Genomic DNA, 17,330 nt, shown 5'->3' with positions numbered 1-17,330 from the left:
ATATCTCTGGAAAACCCTTGTACATCCACTCTCTAGGCAAGTGTATACACCATGCTTGGTCTAACTCTCCTGAATGTCACTGGAACTCTCTTCTGTTTTGGGAGACTCGTCGTCGTTAACATGCTTTTTGTCTTTATGGCCGAGAGACTTGAATTACCCCGGAGAAAATGCAGATTCTAACCACCTGTTTTCGGATTCTGTAATTAGGCAAATTTATAAGTGTCAAAACGATGGGTAAACGAATACATTCAGTGTATTATGTTCTAGTTTTAAAAGAGCTTTGTATATTGCTAAATTTTGTTATTATTTTTTCTGTTGCTCTTATTAGTTTTGAGTTGATCTTTCCGCTTGATTTTTTTAATGAAAATTTAAAATAGTCGAGGGTCCCAAATGCAAACAACAACAACAAAAAAGACTGAACGTTACCTTTTGTCAAGGTATCGGCCTTGATTTCTTTTCCTCTGCAAATGTCATATGCCCTCCATGCTTTGATACCGCCTTCTGTAAACTCAAAGTTGTTGAGTTTACTGACATTTTGGATCTTCGCTGTGTCGCTGATTGGTGATGCCGTTGCGATTACATCCAGACACGCTACCAGAGCCGTTCTATCGATCTCTCATGAGAACTTCAGTAAAAATTACAAGACATTACGTAAAAATCACTTACGCGATCCAACAGCAATTAGCTGGCCTGTTTCCTTCAAAATAAGTGAAGATAGTCGACTGTTTATTCTGCGTGTTCCTTTCACTTTTGCTGGCTTATGTGCAATCTTTGGACTTGGAACCGAACACATACACATAGTTTTCCCTGTTCTCCATCTTATACCATATTCCACCCGATGACGGAGACATAAAGTTATGAGTTCATGAGACACATCCGGCGAAAAAAATCCTGATTAAAAAACCTTTCGTTATAGTACTGTCACGCAATCTGATCACACAACAAGATTAAAAACAAAGTAAAAATTAAACCAAATGTCGTTTACCTGCACCAGCTAGTAGCAGTTTCATTTCACTTTCCAACGATGGATCTTCACTAAGGCCATACATTTCCAGATGTCTCGTTCACATTTAAGAAGAGGTACACATTCGTATTGACCAGGATATTCCTGGCTAACATCGCATTTAGAATTTCCATCAACAAGAGTCGAAAAACTGCATTTTTTTTTCCACACACAGCGTTATAAACGCTGTAGATTATACCATGTGTCGCTTATGCAATGTAGTTTGTTTGGATTTCGAAATACTGTACGGAATTAGGTGGGGCTGCAGGGTAATTTATTCAAATCACTGACCATACATGTAACTTGACACCAAATTATAGAACCAACAACCTTTGTACGGCCTGATATGTTCAATTTCAGTTACTCGCTAGTTTTTAAGTCATTTTATTCAGATAAGCTACAGACGCCTTACATCACGAGAAAGATGATGAAAACTTGCTAAGACTGTGACTGGGTGTAGGGTATTAGTTTCTAAAAATCCTGGCTTATCTCAAAGCTTGGAGGAGATGGACGTCTGTAGCAGACCCTGCCGGGAAGGTGTGTTCATCATTATTGTAAATGTTTGCTTTGATATACTTACATCTTGATGCTTTTTGGCTTTGAGCACAAACAATTATTGTTTATTTTATTTGGGATACAATTATTACGGTCCGTTTTGGTTGTGGTCTTCATAGCCGCTGTCATTCCATTTTGTTGAGAGGTCATCTACAATAATTTTGACTTTCATTTCATAGTTCATTTTTATCTAAGTAAATTTATTATCTGTTGGCGAAGCTAATAAAATAAAAAAATAAACATAGTTTGCCGATGGGGTTTTGAAGTTGAAATGATTGATAGACCGAACGCCTGCAGTTACTTCAGAACCGGGAATTCACCCGACCAGATTTCGTGACCGTGCAAAGCCAATCGCTGTTTTTTTTGTTACTTTGTTTTAGGATATTGCCTTGTTTAAGATTATTCGACGAACAAGTGCGCTTTATTGGCTTCCCAGGTGGCAATACTTGTTTAGATAACATAATTTCCATCAATTCTCTGCGCTTTGATGGGCTAGTTATAACTTCCGTGTGATTTTCTCCTTGATTTGCATATGTTTTCCTTTGTTTACATTCCACGTTCTTGTCGCGCACGGCGACTTGGGGGCTCAAGTTAAAATTTTATTACTCGCAAGCATTTTAATTTGCAGAGCTGAAACTTCAGGTATAATTAATAAAATAACAGTTCTTTTGTTTAGTATAGTATTTTTTTTCAATCTGTGACATACCAGGATCGACTTTTGACGGTTGAAGTTGGGCGTTATTTTGACTGCCAAAACAACACACAATCAGGGTGCACACAATAAAAGCCAGAAACTATATTACAATAGTTATTTTGCAAAACCTTTTTATGAGGTCTTAAAGCTTTCGATGTCTGCTAAATACATGAGTAATATCAGGTCAATAGGAGCTCTTGCGCGCTTGTGCTGTGTCGATGAAAATTGTTGAAATTTGCTCCCATTTCCCGAATAAAAATATGTATTTTTAGCGAATTTTCGAACTTTTCTAAAATTCTCAAAATGTAAAGCGCTTGGGGATTTCTTAATATCATTTCTTGAAATAGTTCATCCACAGGGATGTTTGGGTGGTATCAGCCAAAATTCGAATTTTTAGAACTGATTTGAGATTCTCGATATTTTCCGACATTGGCTCTTAAAACATTATTAGCCTAACACACTCGAAAGAGCTGAATGACGGAACATGCGTGCAGGATTATAAAAATATTCAGTCTTGGTTACCATGGTGATAGTCAGAGGTTTGCTAATCCCTTACCTTGGAACCTTGCTCATATTTTAAAGGCTTCTAGAACACAAGGGTATAATATCACGTGTATTTTAACTAAGGAATGCCGAAGAAAAGATTAAAAGGGAAAATCCCGAAAAATAAGGTCGACGATTTCAAGTTGTAATGTTTTTATACCTTCGCCATTCCCCGTCAGCTTAATACATGCAATAGTAATTTTCACTAAAAATGGACCAGCGTTACGAACTTTCCTTTTCAAAGAAGTACTTAACATTTTTCATATCGGACCATCGAATAATGAGAGAGTTAACTTACAGCTTAGGCTGTGACACGGGGACCTTGGTCTTTTTCCCTCGTGAATCGTTGGGACTGGTACCGAGCAAAATAGACGAGCGACAGTTACCATGGTTGCCATCGTCCCCATTTTCCCACCCAAGAGGCTTTGGGAGTAGTGACTTCATCTAAGGAGTATCAGTGAACGGTGGAGAGAGAAGAGTCTGTATTGGTACAGTTTGTGAGTCCTCACTTACTTCTATCGGACCTCTATCTCAAAACAATCAAAGGTGAATTCGTGAAGAATATGTTGATAAAATGAGGATGATTATATCACTTGATTGGACCACGATTCGATAATCGACAGAATGCCCAAGTATTGTTGGACCTTCTCAACCTCTTGCTTAGTTATTTTATTGTTTGTTTATTATTTTCCGTTCTTGTATATTTCTATTACCTATCTTTCCCTCCTTTTCCAATAACTGGTCTTAAAAGTGAACACTTGATTTTTTCGTATGTTTTTCTTTCGTTTCTTGTATTTTTGTGTGAAACGTAACGATTTAATAAGGCTACTTGCGGGTTAGTGTAATCCTAACAACAAACAACAAACCAGAAAATAAAACAGCAACAACAAAAACAAAAACCAAGCAAAGTGAGAAACTTTTAGGGGACTCGTATTACCTCCCCTAAATACGACTGCGTGTGAGGCCATACTCTCAAGGGTTCAGAACGTTTGTTCTTAGATAAGCGTTAAAAGAGATGGTTCCTTTTTTTGGGGGGGGGGGGGGGTGGGGGGGGAAAGAGAGCTGCATATAACTAGTCTCAGTTTAAAATAACAAATAGACCTGGCTGAATTATGTTTCTACAAATTATCATCTGAAAGTGCCTGGAGAAGCAATATATTGGAAATTTAAAAGAAGTCAAATAACTCATTAAGTTGATATCTTTATTTCCCCATCTGAGTGACATTAGCAGGAGCCCATAACTCCTGCTATTTGGTATAAGACAATGGTTCTGATTTTTAAGCCTTTCTACTCTTAGGTGATTCCGTCACATACTGTTCGGTTTTGGTTAACAAGATGTAAGTATTTCGAACTATTCTATAAATCAGACGATCAAGCAGTGAATAAGTATAAAGCTGCTAAACCCCCCCCCCCCTCCCAAAAAAAAAAGAAAGATAGAAAAAAAGAGAAACGGAACTTTAAGATAAGTAAACAATAAGCAAGGGATCGGAAACGAAAATGCTGCAAGTATACGCAGGATCTTTAAAAGATCTAATCAGCCCAGAATATAAATGACTCAAATTTGAGTCATTTAAAATAAGAACTCCTGTGTCTAGCGCCGAAGTGTTTAGTCTTCATCCCTTCACTCTTTCTTGACGTACTTCAGCCTGCAAAATCTGACCTTCCAACGGCGATCACTGTAACAGAAAATAAAAGAGACGCAATTTGAGGACTGGCTTCGTCTGAGCTGACCCAACCTCGTTCCCACGGTCTTTCCCCCTTTACAAATTAAAAAAAAAAAAAAAAAACAAGAAAAGGCTGGAAAAATGTTGGACCTAGCTTTGACCTAGGCTTAGGGCAATCTAGTTTTCTCGTCATACATATATAGTCAACGCTATTTAACATTGTGATACAACTTCTGAGGAACTAAGATCCATCTTTGTTGAAACGCATTCTCCAGGAATTAATTACACAGTTGTGGGAAATTATTTACCAGACAAGTAAAATTCACACTACACTCAGGACAAAGATTAGACATGTTAGCTAATAGTTTTCTTAACATTTCTCAGCCATTAGTTAAAAAACAGCCATTTCTCAGCTATCAGTTAAATCCCCATGTAAATCCTTTCGCCATGGTGACATGCTTAAAACTATGTACCTTCCGTATTTCTTGAACGAGCTTAAATTATACTCTCTCCTTTTCCATCATTTCATTTTCTTTTTCTTTTTTCTGTTCTCAAGTTATTTACTTACTGTATAGCTGAGCTGAATTCACTCATCACTCCGACCACGTAATATCCTCGCTTCATAAACATCAGATGACCCCTCCAGTCGTTCAAATACTTGCTCCGGCATTTGCATCGTTTCTTGACGTATTTTACGTTGTTAGAACATTGAAAACTGAATACGCGGTAATGTTGTTGGCTCGAATAGAAGCTGCGAATACCTGTCAAGAGACAACGAAAAATGAAACTCATTATATGGGTTTCTTAGAGCAATAAAACAAAATTCCCTTTTCTCGAAAATCCCGACAACTTTAACCTCGCCTTATCAGAAGTATGTTCTCAAATTTGAAGTTGCACTTTATTCAATGGTTGGTAATTTTAAGGGTATAATAGACCAAGGAGATTCATATTGTTTGAGTATTTTAAAATTAAACGGGGGACGCTATGATCCCCTCTACTTTTAGTAAAATACCAGCATAAATTGTGATTTCGAGTTTTTATTGTCATTTTTGCTTTTATAAATTGGAAATAGTTTGTAAATAGTTCCTGAAAAACCTCACGAGGATGTTACTATTAAAGTTATTTATTTATTTATTTATTTATTTACTCTCCCTCTGGATTCTCCCAGCACCCCTCCCCTTCTCCGGATCGCGTGCTTTAGGCTTTCTGGCCAAAACCGTAAATTTGTCAAAGTTTCAGTTTGTCTCTTCGATTCCCAGAGAGACCAAAAGAAACAGCCAAATGTAAGTTTCCATGAGCTTGTGATACCACTTTTTAAAGCTAGTTCGCGTGGTTCGGATAAGCACTTGTCCGACTTTTCTGGATTCTGCGTACGCTATCCTTATCTGCTGGAAAGCAACCGGGAAGGAGCGTGCTGGTGACGCCGGATGTGTTTGAAATTTGAGAGTCGTACTGGTACTCAATCTTGTACTCGTGCTCACATTTAAAGGTCCCCTATTTACTGTGATTGTCGTACCAGTGATAAAACCATTTTTGGGACACTCGTACTTAAAGGAACTTTGAAAATATGACGTCCACTGCGGGCTGAACACGGCTGCTTTGTTTATTCCGCACTGTATCCTCCAAAGTCTGTCATGCCCTGCTTGGCTATACTCAGCGTAAATAGAGATCACGGATTGACCTAAGAAGAACAACAACAAAGCGGTGTTTGAAAATATTCAAGAACATGGTTACAAGATAGGGCGCCCAAACACGCGACAAACGTGATTCTTGTCATCTCGTTGTGTTAGGAAATATACTGGAAAGACAGATGACAACTAGAAATTTAGACTACAAACAGTTTCAGGTAGCAGCCAGTGTAACATATTTGCTAAAGAATATACGTGAGAAACAATGAAGACGATTTCGAAATTGAAAAGTGGACGAAAGAAACTTTGACCCCCTTTTACTGTGTGATCGGAGCAAAATCGCTTATCACGTAGGATGGGAGGAGGGGCTAGTCATACAGTTGAAACGGAATTAAATAATAATAATAATAATAATTTTTTTATTAAAATATTCCACACAAATTGCTATTTACAAGTTAAAAATACAGTACTGTATATAAAAAAAGAGCTATTAAAAACTTATTTACAATTCATTTCGATTAAAAAAGAGACTATTTTTAAGCAAAATTTCAGTAATAATTTTTTTTAAATATTCGATTGCAAAAAATAAAACTGAGACTACTTCCAAGCATAATGTTTTTGTAAAGAAAAAGAAAAAAAATGTCATGAAGTTCTAAAAAAATTGAAATTCGGCATTTTAAAATCAGTTCAGTTCCACTTGATAAAAAGAAAAGAAAAAAAAATTGACAAAATACGCATCTCTCAAATGGCCCCTTTTGTAATAATAATAATAAGAAGAAGAAGAAGAAGAAGAAGAAAAAGAAGAAGAAGAAGAAGAAGAAGAAGAAGAAGAAGAAGAAGAAGAAGAAGAAGAAAAAGAAGAAGAAGAAGAAGAAGAAGAAGAAGAAAAAGAAGAAGAAGAAGAAGAAGAAGAAGAAGAAAAAGAAGAAGAAGAAGAAGAAGAAGAAGAAGAAGAAGAAGAAGAAGTAGTCTTCCCACACTTTCGATGATAGGTGAACCTTCAAAATGGAAAGCATTCTGATCGCGTTAAACGTTATAAATAAGCGATAATGTGAGAACGTGCTTCGTTAAAATGGCCCGGAGAAATGGCTCTGATAGACGTATAAGGCATCAACAAACTTAACTTGCAAAGTGGTGACGTTAGATCAAGCCCTCGTGAAAAATGAATACTTATTTTCAAATTCACCTCTTTGTTGGAAAATTGTGACCTTACTGAACGAGCACGTTGTCAGCTATTTACAATTTACCTTTAGGGCAAGCAAAATAGAAAGGCTTGTGAATGATATTCAGCCAGTTGTTGTTGTTGTTATTGTTATTGTTGTTGTTATTATTATTGTTGTTGTTGTTGTTATTATTGTTGTTGTTATTGTTGTTGTTGCAAAACACACGTTTGACCAACCCCCAGTTATTGTTGTTGTTGTTATTGTTATTGTTGTTATTATTGTTGTTGTTGTTGTTGTTGTTACAGAAGATGCGCTTGAAATCTGACTTGCTGTCTTTCCCAGGTGATGGCACTTTGACAGCCATCATGACTGACATCAAGCCAACAAAACCCAGCCATAACAAAGTCCAGCGTGCCATGTTCTTTAAGGTAACCTGTGAAATAGATATCATGTATTACCTACTTCTTTTATCATGAACTCACTCAGATAGTTTTCACGCGTGAAAAACACCGAATTATTAAGGGGAACTTGTAGTAGTATTTAAATAAAGCAGAGCAGCGCCAAAGTGAAGCTAAAAACCCGGAACAGCTCTTGTTGATATTAATTAGGAAGATAGGCCTTTTCTATAAAATGGTCGCCGTTGTTTTTTTTACAATCACGCATCGAGGTACGAAGGCACAGGGTGGAGTTAAGACCACCACGCACAATGATAGGTAGAGCACTCGCGGCGGAATATGAAGGCATCAAAACCATAGGGAATAGCATAGTTTTCCACATTTTAGTTAAACAGATCATAGAAATACGTATTTTTATTGTGGAGATGCGCGTAGTTACCCAAAGCTAGTTTACAGGTATTCCACTCAGACATGACGGGAAACAAATAATCAAATTAAACATAACAGGTGAAAAAAAATCCCAAACTGGCGGGAGGCAAACCAGCTGGCTATACACAAGCGTGGCCAAGGACAGGGCTTGAACTGACCCGGGACCTGCGGCGTCCGGCGCCCTAAACCGCTGGACCACGCCGCCTCCTCAAGATCATGTCCACCACAAAACTCTTAGAGCCGGCAGGTATGGCATTTCTATATGAAATATTTGGCATGCAGGGGGTGATTTGGTAACTTTGTGTCGAAACGGCCAGCACTTTCACTTTTCAGTTTCACGAATTTTTACATTCCCTCCCCGTAGTCAAACAAAAGAGTCATTTTATGTTGCGTGCCCGAATGACTGAAATCCTGATTATGTTTGATGATTCATCAAGTGAGAGTTCTAAAGAAGACTTTCTGATAGTCATTTTGAAATCAGAGAATTAACTTTTAAGTAAAACGCTTGACCTTCACATCTACCTCATGTAGTCGGTAATGTTGGACTGAGAGCCAAAAGTGCATGTGACTCGCAACAATTTCCCAGCCTTGGACTAAAGAAAAGTTCTTACAATGCTTACTGACACACCCGAAACGCTGAAAATGTTTTCCTAGCTCAGGGTAAAAACAAATAGAAGACAGATCATATTTTATGAAAAAGCACAAAACGAATAATAAAACCTTAAGGTTGAGAGGGGCCTGAAAAAGTCTTCAGAGGCAAAATGTTCAAACATATTGTCTCCTGTATTCCTCAATCGTTTTATGGCAGATAAATTTAAAGACAAAATTTGTTTACCCACGGCGGAGCACCAAGTGCTCTCCAAGTGTGAAAGTTATTTCAAAAGTGTCCGTTCGTTCCGGGTCGAATTGGAATTTTGAAAGTGTTAAGTTTTGTGGAGGGAGGAAAACCAGAGTACTCGGAGAAAAACGACCAAAAACCCTCGGAAAAAGGACAAGAACCAACAACGAACTCGACCCACATAAGGCATCAACACCGGGAACCGAACCCGGGTCACACTGGTGGGAGGCGAGTGCTCTCGCCACTGCGCCATCCCTGCGGTTTCCCAATCAGTTTGATCCGCTCTGTTTCGTTAGCTTAAAGTTTAAATCGGCACATTTGCGCCTCCAAAATTAAAAGGGATTAGTTTTCAGTGTTGAGAAAGTTTGAGGTGACATTTTGCTTAAGAAAACGCAAGTTTTCTTTGCGTTTAAATCCAAATTTCGGACAAGATAATAGCTTGCGAGCAGATATTCCACTTAAACGTACCACTGGGGCCCCCTGAGTATTACCCACCTTCAATGAAGTTTTTATCGAAGCACTGGAAGTGGTGTCAACTTTGCTGCCGAAACGCTTTCGAAGCTTGATTACAGAGCTATGAGGCTAAAAGTATTTGGTAATTCGTTTGTTAGCATAAAATTTCGCAATTTGATTTAAGTACACAGTACCTTTCAATAAGAGTATAGAAAATGGATATTTTACAATGGCCACCTTAAATCACACTTAGCAGAAATCACAGTGAAGCATGAACATCTCATCAACGTGTATGAACTGGATGGTTTCCTACAATACCACGATGTTCGAAAAACGAAACCTATATTTCTCAAAACCAGCAAACTAGAGAACAAGTCAAGTCGTGGTGTTCGAATAATGTAAACAACTCCAATAAAGTCACACGATACCGGTGCTAAATACATTTGTTCAATCGCCGATGCAAAGCAAACAAATCTCCTTGGATCGGAGGTGTGGATGGGGGCTGAAATCTCTGTTTTCAGTTAAACTTTTGGCCATTTGTCAGCTATTAGTTAACATTTTAAGGCCACAAATCAGCCATTAGTTTAATCATCATGGGGTCCTGTTCAAAGCTTTTAGTTAAAAACGCAGCATTTCTCTGCTGAAAGTGAAAGTTTAGCTAATTGAAAGCCATCAGTTCAATTAAATTAAATTTAAATAAAACAGCTTCTATTCAGTAGGGGTTATTACAAGTGGGTGTTAAATCTGCAATGGAAACAATTGTACAGTTTACACCTACATGTTATTGCCTTTAAAAAGGTAAACACGGTTAATTGGAAAAGGTTTCGTTGATTATTTTAAACTACAAATCCTCAAATTTTCATACAAAAACCTTGGTAGAATAATGCTTTTAAGAATGGAGTATAAACTGAAACTGAACTCAGCTGCTTTCAGCACTGTTTGTGATCGTACTTCCTTTTTTGTAAAAGTAATTTTCCTTCAACAAAATAAACAAATTCATTCTTTACAAGTAAATCTGCAGTAACGCACCCAACAGAGGTTAAACAATTAAATCGGCCTCATAATAAGTTTATCATAATCGTAGAATACTTTTGAAATATTGATCAATAGAGTCTGAAAGAAAATGGCTGACGAAAATGCTTTATCATTCTTTAACAGTTATTTCATTGTGTTTCGACCGTTTTTATGTGATATTTTGCTTGAAGATATAAAACGTTTAGCTAGCATCATGAGTTGAAATTGCAGCGAGAGCTACAACAGTTTTTGATTGCATGCGCATGCGTCGCCTCCTGCGTCGCTAGGTGACCGGATCATATTTTTTCTCAGTAAATGGTTGCAATCCACCAAGGTTTATTCAGAGTTTGATGTTTTTGTTCTTTATAATCGATTTATTTTTCCGTACTGTCACAACTAAGCCAGCGGCGCGATATTAGGACCTAAAGTGGCGCTTAATGCCATATTTTTTAACCATTTGCGGGGCATTAGAGTCGTGTTCGGTGTGAATCCTTTTGTCTCAAATGAAAAGATATTGTATTCTACTAAAAAGGTTGAAGCATGACTTGCGGCGGCTGTCATGGTCGTTAAATTTAAAGGGACTATTGTTACGGGGATTTTCCGCTTTTGCTCAAAGTACCTTAGTTTTCTTTATTTTAAAAGAAAATGCCAGAGGGAATGTGAGACGATCAGTTCCTTTGAATCTTACATCAAACTTACTTTTGGTCTCAACCTTTAACCTGTTTCCAGCAAAGGCAAACGAAAACATTGAAGTTTATGCAAATACTCTACTTAAGAAAAATTACAAGCGCAATGAAAAAATTATTTGGAAAGGGAATTTTTGATCAGCAGTTTAGCAGGCAACGAATTGACCTCTTTTTTACGAGGGAATCTCAAAATCATGAGACGGACTCTCCGAAGGGGTCACCAAGTGCAGTGACGTCATATGCTATTGTCCTGTACTCATGAATAAAATGTAGAGATATTTCATAGTTAACGTTCGAACAATTTAAGGGGGTGTTCACTTGTCAGTTGACGGGTGTGTCGCAGCCTGTGAACAGGACCCCCTAGTGGGGTACAGAGCTCGATTTTTTCTCGTCTCCTTATAACTACTTGGGAGCCTGTTGACAGCATCGACGCACGGTCATAGCAACTATTTCACATCAATGGTTTAAAAATCAGTTTAAAAAGATGATGATAATTAATAATAATGATGATGATGATGATGATGATGAACTCTTTATTTAAACACGGCAGTGCCAGATTCATTATAGACGAACAGTATTTAGTTCGTCCATTTATTATTGATTTCCAACGTTAACTACATCCATTGTTTATACTTCTAAACCATCTTTGACTCTAATAACTCTTTCACTCCCAGAGAAGTCCAACGTTGAATTCGTTATGACGTTCTAACTTTTGAGTCTATAGATTAACTCTTACAGTATCCAAGTAAAAAGCTTCTGATCTAAGAAGTACTTTCCTGGTCAGGCTTATGATGCTGTGCATGGTACTACAGTATGATGTATTAGGTGGTTGTAACTTTTGAGTGTCGCTGCATGAAATCCTAAAGTAAGAAGAACTTTAGTTTCCGTGTTTTTGCTTACAATTGTTTCTTTCGGGTCTACATGGATAACATCCTAAGTATAAACATTCAAATTAAAGCCGACTTAGGAGTTCTTTTCTCGCTGATATTGTTCTACACAAGTAGCTACAAGTGGTTCGATTTCGAACGTTTCATCTTTTATTATCTGTACACGAAGTCCTGGCTATTCAAGATAAAGCTGTTCAGCAGTCCAGTTCTTCTTGACTTGATTCCTTTTCGTTACTTCAGGAAACAATATTAGAGAATGTTTCCAGGAGGTACTGCATTTGGGCAAAACGGAAACGCTCCGCTCGAAAGAGATACCTTTTCCGCCCTCCTCGTAGTACGCGAAAAGGTAACGCGCAATTTCAAATTTTAGCATTTTGATGGCCGTGAAAATGTTTCTGAACCGAAAGTGTAGCAACTAAACCCAAGTATTAGCTAGTTACCAATAACTGAGGAGAAGTTTCTGGCAGAAACTACAACGCAAAAATAATTCATTATTCATTTTCGAACACCCCCCTCGGGGCGGGGGGAGGTATTTCCTGTTGTGAGCTCTGTCATTCTGGGGAGTGAAAGGATTAACAAGTGTATAATTTAAAGCTTCTATGTTCTGTTTCAACGCTACAAAAATCAACATCACACATTGCAAATGAACAGTTCATGTGACTTGTCCGCGGAAGTTTGGGCCTGTGATCGGGTCGCGGCTCTTTAGTGGGGGTAGAACCTCAACTTGCAATATTTAAACTTCCACCGACGATCCCTGAAAAATACAAGAAGAAGTATTGTATAGATTAGCAAACTTTAGTGATAACAAGAAGAAGAAGAAAAAAAAAGAAGGAAAAATTAAACTAAACCAGGAATAAAATGACACAAGATGAAACGGTAAAACAAACCGGTGAGTCATGCCATGATTTGTTCGTGAAAGCGCTGGAAACAACAATCTACTTTATGTTATATGTTAACTCTTTCATACGCAGAATTCGGTCATATCGTCCACTTTCGGTTAAGGAAGAGCTTTGAACAGTTTTGCTCATCCAAACTCAGAAAGCTGTCCAGACAGTTGTCCGGAAAAGTCTTCCATAATTACTTGATAGAGACGTTTGTTGGTCGGATACAAAGTGTTTATTGGAGGTGATGTTTATAGCAAACGGGGACGTGTACCACATTATCATCATCATTACTAACATGTTATCACTGAGCTCATCACACCGCGCAACTTGTCAGGACACTGGACATTAGTACAAAAATACATTTTATGATGAAAAGAGAATTCGCGTACTAACTCGTGTAGGTAACCAACTTACTGAAACTTGTTCTCATGCTCGCTGTACATTCCAACAAGATAGTACCCTTTTGTCCGTTGAACGTGAAAAACGAAGGGCATTTTTCCGCTATTGATGAAGGCGGTTGTAATGCATCTTATGGTGATGTAGCGTTTGCTGTCGTTACAACACTTGAACCGGAACCTGCGATCATAATTGGCACTTTTAAACAGGCTTTCGATTCCTAAATGAGAAAATATATGAATGAATTCAAATATCACAAAATAGGTAGACAGAAAAAATTGAAAGTCAGATACCATGATACTGAGATAGAGGAGCTAAACAACCGTATTACTCCTCTAGTGCGATTAAATATTACATGATTTACATTATCAAATTGTAATCAGCGTGTTGAGGCTTAAAAAACGTTTTTAAGCAAGAAAGTTGCGTCTTATCATGATGATTACAATTCAATATTAAAAATGGGTGTTAAGCTTGTTTATGAGCTATAATTATTTAAAACTTTAATTAATGTTTTTTCCAACAGGTTGTATTGCTTAGGAATTTCATTGATAACATTATTGTATTATTAACTGATAAAGAAAGTTAGTAATGATTCATCAAATTATAAGCGCTGGCCGGAAGTGCTGGAAACCGTAGTGAGCCACATTAACTTCAAAATATATGATACTTTATACGGTTTCTTTATAAATTTCATCGCTGCTATCGAAATTCACAAGGTATATAACGCTGTTGTAAATGATAATCTAGCAGTTTCTTTTTTACCGACAATGAATCCGTAATGCGGACACTCAATGTTCAGCGGTTTATCCCAGTCGTTCTTGTAAGCTGTCCACGCACACTGTTTCACGGCTCTGTTGAAACCACAGGCCATTTTCCAGCGCCGATCGCGATGAGGCTGGTCATAAGCGGAGGCGATGGAGCTGATGGAATTTCCTGATAATAGAGAGATGGCAAAAAATAAATAAATAAATAAAATAAAATAAATTTATACATTGGGTTAGGGTTAGTTACATTGCTTCTATACAGTTCACACAAAAGTTTAAACGTGCTGTAAAACAGCGCGAAATACTACCATTTATTTATTTTTTATTGAGAGAAATATATTTATACAGAAAATGTTCTGCAGGGCTGGTTTAAATGGACTCCTGTATTTACATTAAACTAACGCGATGTACATAGGGTTACTTAGGGATAATAATTAAACAGACAAAAATAGAGAACAATTAATGGCAAGGTTTCAGTATCTTCCTAACGTTGCTGTTAATATGATAGTCGGTCATGGAGACTTTAAAATGTTGTTCTTCATCTTTATCGCGTTCAATTCGGTCTGCAATCAGTGATTAAGAAATCAACGCGAGTCCAATTTGTTTAATCAGGAGCAAGCTTACAAACCGAACTGGACGACAAGAAGTCCTGTTATGTTACGACAAAATTCGAGAGGGAAATTGGAAGAAAACTATTCCGAGCTGAGAATGAACAGACGACAATTTTAATTGTGAGATAGGTAAAGTTCAGCTGTCCTATTACAGCGCGCAAGATGGCTTGTACTGTTCAGTTACCTACCGCGCATGACATGTCTGACTGCCCAATTACACTGTCCTATTTTAAAATGCCCAAATCATGACTGGTGATAGCCAATCAGATTCCAGACTTTTCTTATAGTAACGATTAAATTAAAGCTTACTTCCAGTGCACTCATAAATGAAGTGGGCTCTCGCCTCGTTGATCCATTGTCCGCCATTGTTGTTGCTGCAAACTGAGCCCCTCTTTGACTTCTCACTATCGTCTTTTTCAGCAGCTTTTTTGCCAAGCTTGGCGGCAAACGAAAAGCAAACTAATCCACCAAGAAGACACAGCCAAAACAGCACACTTCCACGTTTCATGTTTTCTGGTTGAACAAGAAACGGCTGCTATTCACTTAGGTTTTAAAGATACAAAGCAGTTTTTAGATAAATTTCGAAAACAGTTTTCGCTTGTTGTTGTTGTTGTTGTTTTTTTGCTCATAAAAAGAGAGACAGAAAGGAGGAAAAAAATGAGAGGCCAAAAAAGTTAAAGAAAGTCTAAATTAATTAAAGGAATTAATTAAAGGGACTATGTCACCCCAGGCGCATGCGCGCTTTGAAGAGGAGGACTTTGAAATTGTTGGCCCAACTTTTTCAAATATCGTCAGAGAGTTTAGGAAGCTGTTTCCATCTGTTTGAATCGCGTTCCGTCTCAGGAAAGTTAGCTCGATTTTTGATTTACAAACGTTTTTTAGTAATTACAGAAGCTTCTTGTTGTGATATTTTTGAAAGCTTTTTCTGATGGCGGAAAAGCAAAAATCCCGCAACGAACTCGAGTTTTATGAAAATTGGTCTCAACCGGACTCTACTGCGCATGTGCCCCAGCTGTCCCTTTAAATGATTAATAACGTAAAAAATATAGTTTTTGCACTAACTGATTTATTGCTCATTTCTATGGACGATATAATTTCATTGCTGAAAAGCAGTCTATTTTAATAGTTCCCAAGGCATTACAGTATCATTAGTCAACAACCGGCCTGACCTGAATTAAAAGCAGGGAAAGCATGTTAATTTGACCCCAAATATCAAATCAACTTTTGGTTTCTTTGCATTCCTAGATGGCTAAAACAAAATTTTGTTGCGACTTGAAAAAATTGTCTTAAGCTGTGATCTCCTGAATTAAGATGATGTTATTGCAAGGCTCGTTTGTAATTTACTCAACACTGACAATAAACAAGAGGTTATTTAATTAATTCACAAAGTGCAGGAAAAAATGGGATTAGAAAGTTTAGAAAACTTTAAGGATCGGGCAAGTCTACTTCACTGCCTAACAGATACAAGCGTTATTTCTACATTTTCCATGCACGGTGATTGAATTTATTTATGGTGAAAACAATTTAATTATCGTTTTAATGAGAGAAGGCCTTTCATGAACAAGTTTTCAAGGTCCTATCAATCTCTTCAGTCTCAGTGTCTATAGCGAACTCTAAACAAGTTATCCCTTGGGCCTGCGGAATGAAAATTATTCCGTACTTTTGTAACTGATCAGTGTATAACATAAGTCGCTTAATGGGGAATCTCATAGCTATTTGGCCTTTTAACTTCACTATCGTTCTCACTCGGGATCTCTGGGATCTGTCACCAATGAACTTTTAGATCAGCTACGGTCTTTCATAAAGACCTATGGTGATAGGGCTTTTAGTGTTTGTTCCCTTAAGTGATGGAACAATCTGCCACTTGCCTTGCGCAAGTCAAACTCTACCGAGAGCTTCAAAAGAGGCCTTAAAACATATCTCACTTTGAACTTTTTGTGGACAGCTAATGCGCATTCTTTTAAGACAGTTCTAGTTATTCTTGTCAGTTCGGTTCAGAAATAACACAGTAGACATAATATCGGTTCCCAGAAGTGAGAATGTAACGCAGTCCTCTTACTCTAAGTAAAGTAGGTTCTGTTTATTCTGCTTTCAGGACGAGAATGAACAGAATGCTATTCCGTTCATTACGATAGTCGATTCCTTGTATTCCTATTCTAAAACAGTCCTGAAAAAGAACGCGCTCCAAATTCTTAGCCAAAGTTATCAGTTTTCTCGATTATTACGCTAAATATACTGATAATTAAGTTGACAAAGATGTGTGTTGTCATACCGTTTGGGAGAAAGTTTTGTATCACCAACCCGCACTACTTCTACCTCCAATCGGAAGAGTCTTGAATCTGCACTGTGTGTCGTTAAGCCTGTATCACTCGTTCTGTAATTTTTTCTGTTGTCAAGTGATTACTTTTAATTGAGCCCCTTTAAGTCGTCCGGGTTTGAAGAAACAATGTACAGACAAATAACAGAGAAATATGCAATTTACAATTAATTCCTCAGCTGTTAATTAAACTCCAAGCTAAGCTTTGGATTTATAGTCAAAACAAACCGACATTTCCTATCCAAATAAGAATTTCCACCTAGTATTATGATGACGGGCTTTAATAAGCCGAGAGGAAATGCAAACTCAGCTAACCTCTCGCGTCATTTTCTTATTGTAATGACGACTCAAACTGGCCTCAAGCTAATCCTCGTTACAGTGCTTAAGTTAAAAATCGTATCGTTTC

General features: G+C 37.5%; 2 protein-coding genes across 5 annotated transcripts; both read right to left on the bottom strand.

The window, feature by feature from the left end:
• Positions 1 to 4,128: 4,128 nt before the first annotated feature.
• Positions 4,129 to 9,576, bottom strand: LOC146466150 (uncharacterized). Its single transcript, XM_085127754.1, has 5 exons — positions 9,408 to 9,576; positions 7,335 to 7,683; positions 5,976 to 6,140; positions 5,028 to 5,220; positions 4,129 to 4,471 (listed from the first exon to the last, which is right to left on the bottom strand). Exons 2-5 carry the CDS (start codon positions 7,666 to 7,668, stop codon positions 4,417 to 4,419), a joined length of 747 nt encoding a protein of 248 aa, XP_084983880.1. The 5' UTR covers positions 7,669 to 7,683; positions 9,408 to 9,576; the 3' UTR covers positions 4,129 to 4,416.
• A 2,030-nt stretch (positions 9,577 to 11,606) lies between these two features.
• LOC146466149 (dermatopontin-like) lies at positions 11,607 to 17,209 on the bottom strand. Of its 4 annotated transcripts, none has more exons than XM_085127758.1 (5): positions 16,880 to 17,209; positions 14,917 to 15,149; positions 13,995 to 14,165; positions 13,251 to 13,452; positions 11,607 to 12,706 (listed from the first exon to the last, which is right to left on the bottom strand). In XM_085127758.1, exons 2-5 carry the CDS (start codon positions 15,113 to 15,115, stop codon positions 12,655 to 12,657), a joined length of 624 nt encoding a protein of 207 aa, XP_084983884.1. In that variant the 5' UTR covers positions 15,116 to 15,149; positions 16,880 to 17,209; the 3' UTR covers positions 11,607 to 12,654. The 4 variants fall into 4 exon arrangements, with proteins under 4 accessions (XP_084983884.1, XP_084983885.1, XP_084983883.1 ...); XM_085127759.1 differs by having other exon boundaries at positions 14,917 to 15,142; XM_085127757.1 differs by having other exon boundaries at positions 14,917 to 15,120; positions 16,880 to 17,208.
• Between the last annotated feature and the right edge of the window lie 121 nt (positions 17,210 to 17,330).

The sequence above is a fragment of the Pavona decussata genome, unplaced genomic scaffold, assembly GCF_977016875.1.
Source record: "Pavona decussata unplaced genomic scaffold, jaPavDecu1.1 SCAFFOLD_153, whole genome shotgun sequence".
NCBI lineage: Eukaryota > Metazoa > Cnidaria > Anthozoa > Scleractinia > Agariciidae > Pavona > Pavona decussata.
Note: the sequence above shows the minus strand (reverse complement) of the source record. Positions and strands in the feature narration are given on the sequence as shown.

What these genes read in the sequence shown, in the direction of transcription:
- LOC146466150 (XM_085127754.1), bottom strand. Translation starts at nt 7,668, where the DNA reads ATGGCACGCTGGACTTTGTTATGGCTGGGTTTTGTTGGCTTGATGTCA. An exon ending in CAAAAATGGTTTTATCACTG is followed by an intron (nt 5,221 to 5,975) that starts GTACGACAATCA and finishes GTCTCTTGACAG; the next exon opens with GTATTCGCAGCTTCTATTCG. An exon ending in GAATTCAGCTCAGCTATACA is followed by an intron (nt 4,472 to 5,027) that starts GTAAGTAAATAA and finishes TTTCTGTTACAG; the next exon opens with TGATCGCCGTTGGAAGGTCA.
- LOC146466149 (XM_085127758.1), bottom strand. Translation starts at nt 15,115, where the DNA reads ATGAAACGTGGAAGTGTGCTGTTTTGGCTGTGTCTTCTTGGTGGATTA. An exon ending in GCATTACGGATTCATTGTCG is followed by an intron (nt 13,453 to 13,994) that starts GTAAAAAAGAAA and finishes TTTCTCATTTAG; the next exon opens with GAATCGAAAGCCTGTTTAAA. An exon ending in GAGCATGAGAACAAGTTTCA is followed by an intron (nt 12,707 to 13,250) that starts GTAAGTTGGTTA and finishes TGTATTTTTCAG; the next exon opens with GGATCGTCGGTGGAAGTTTA.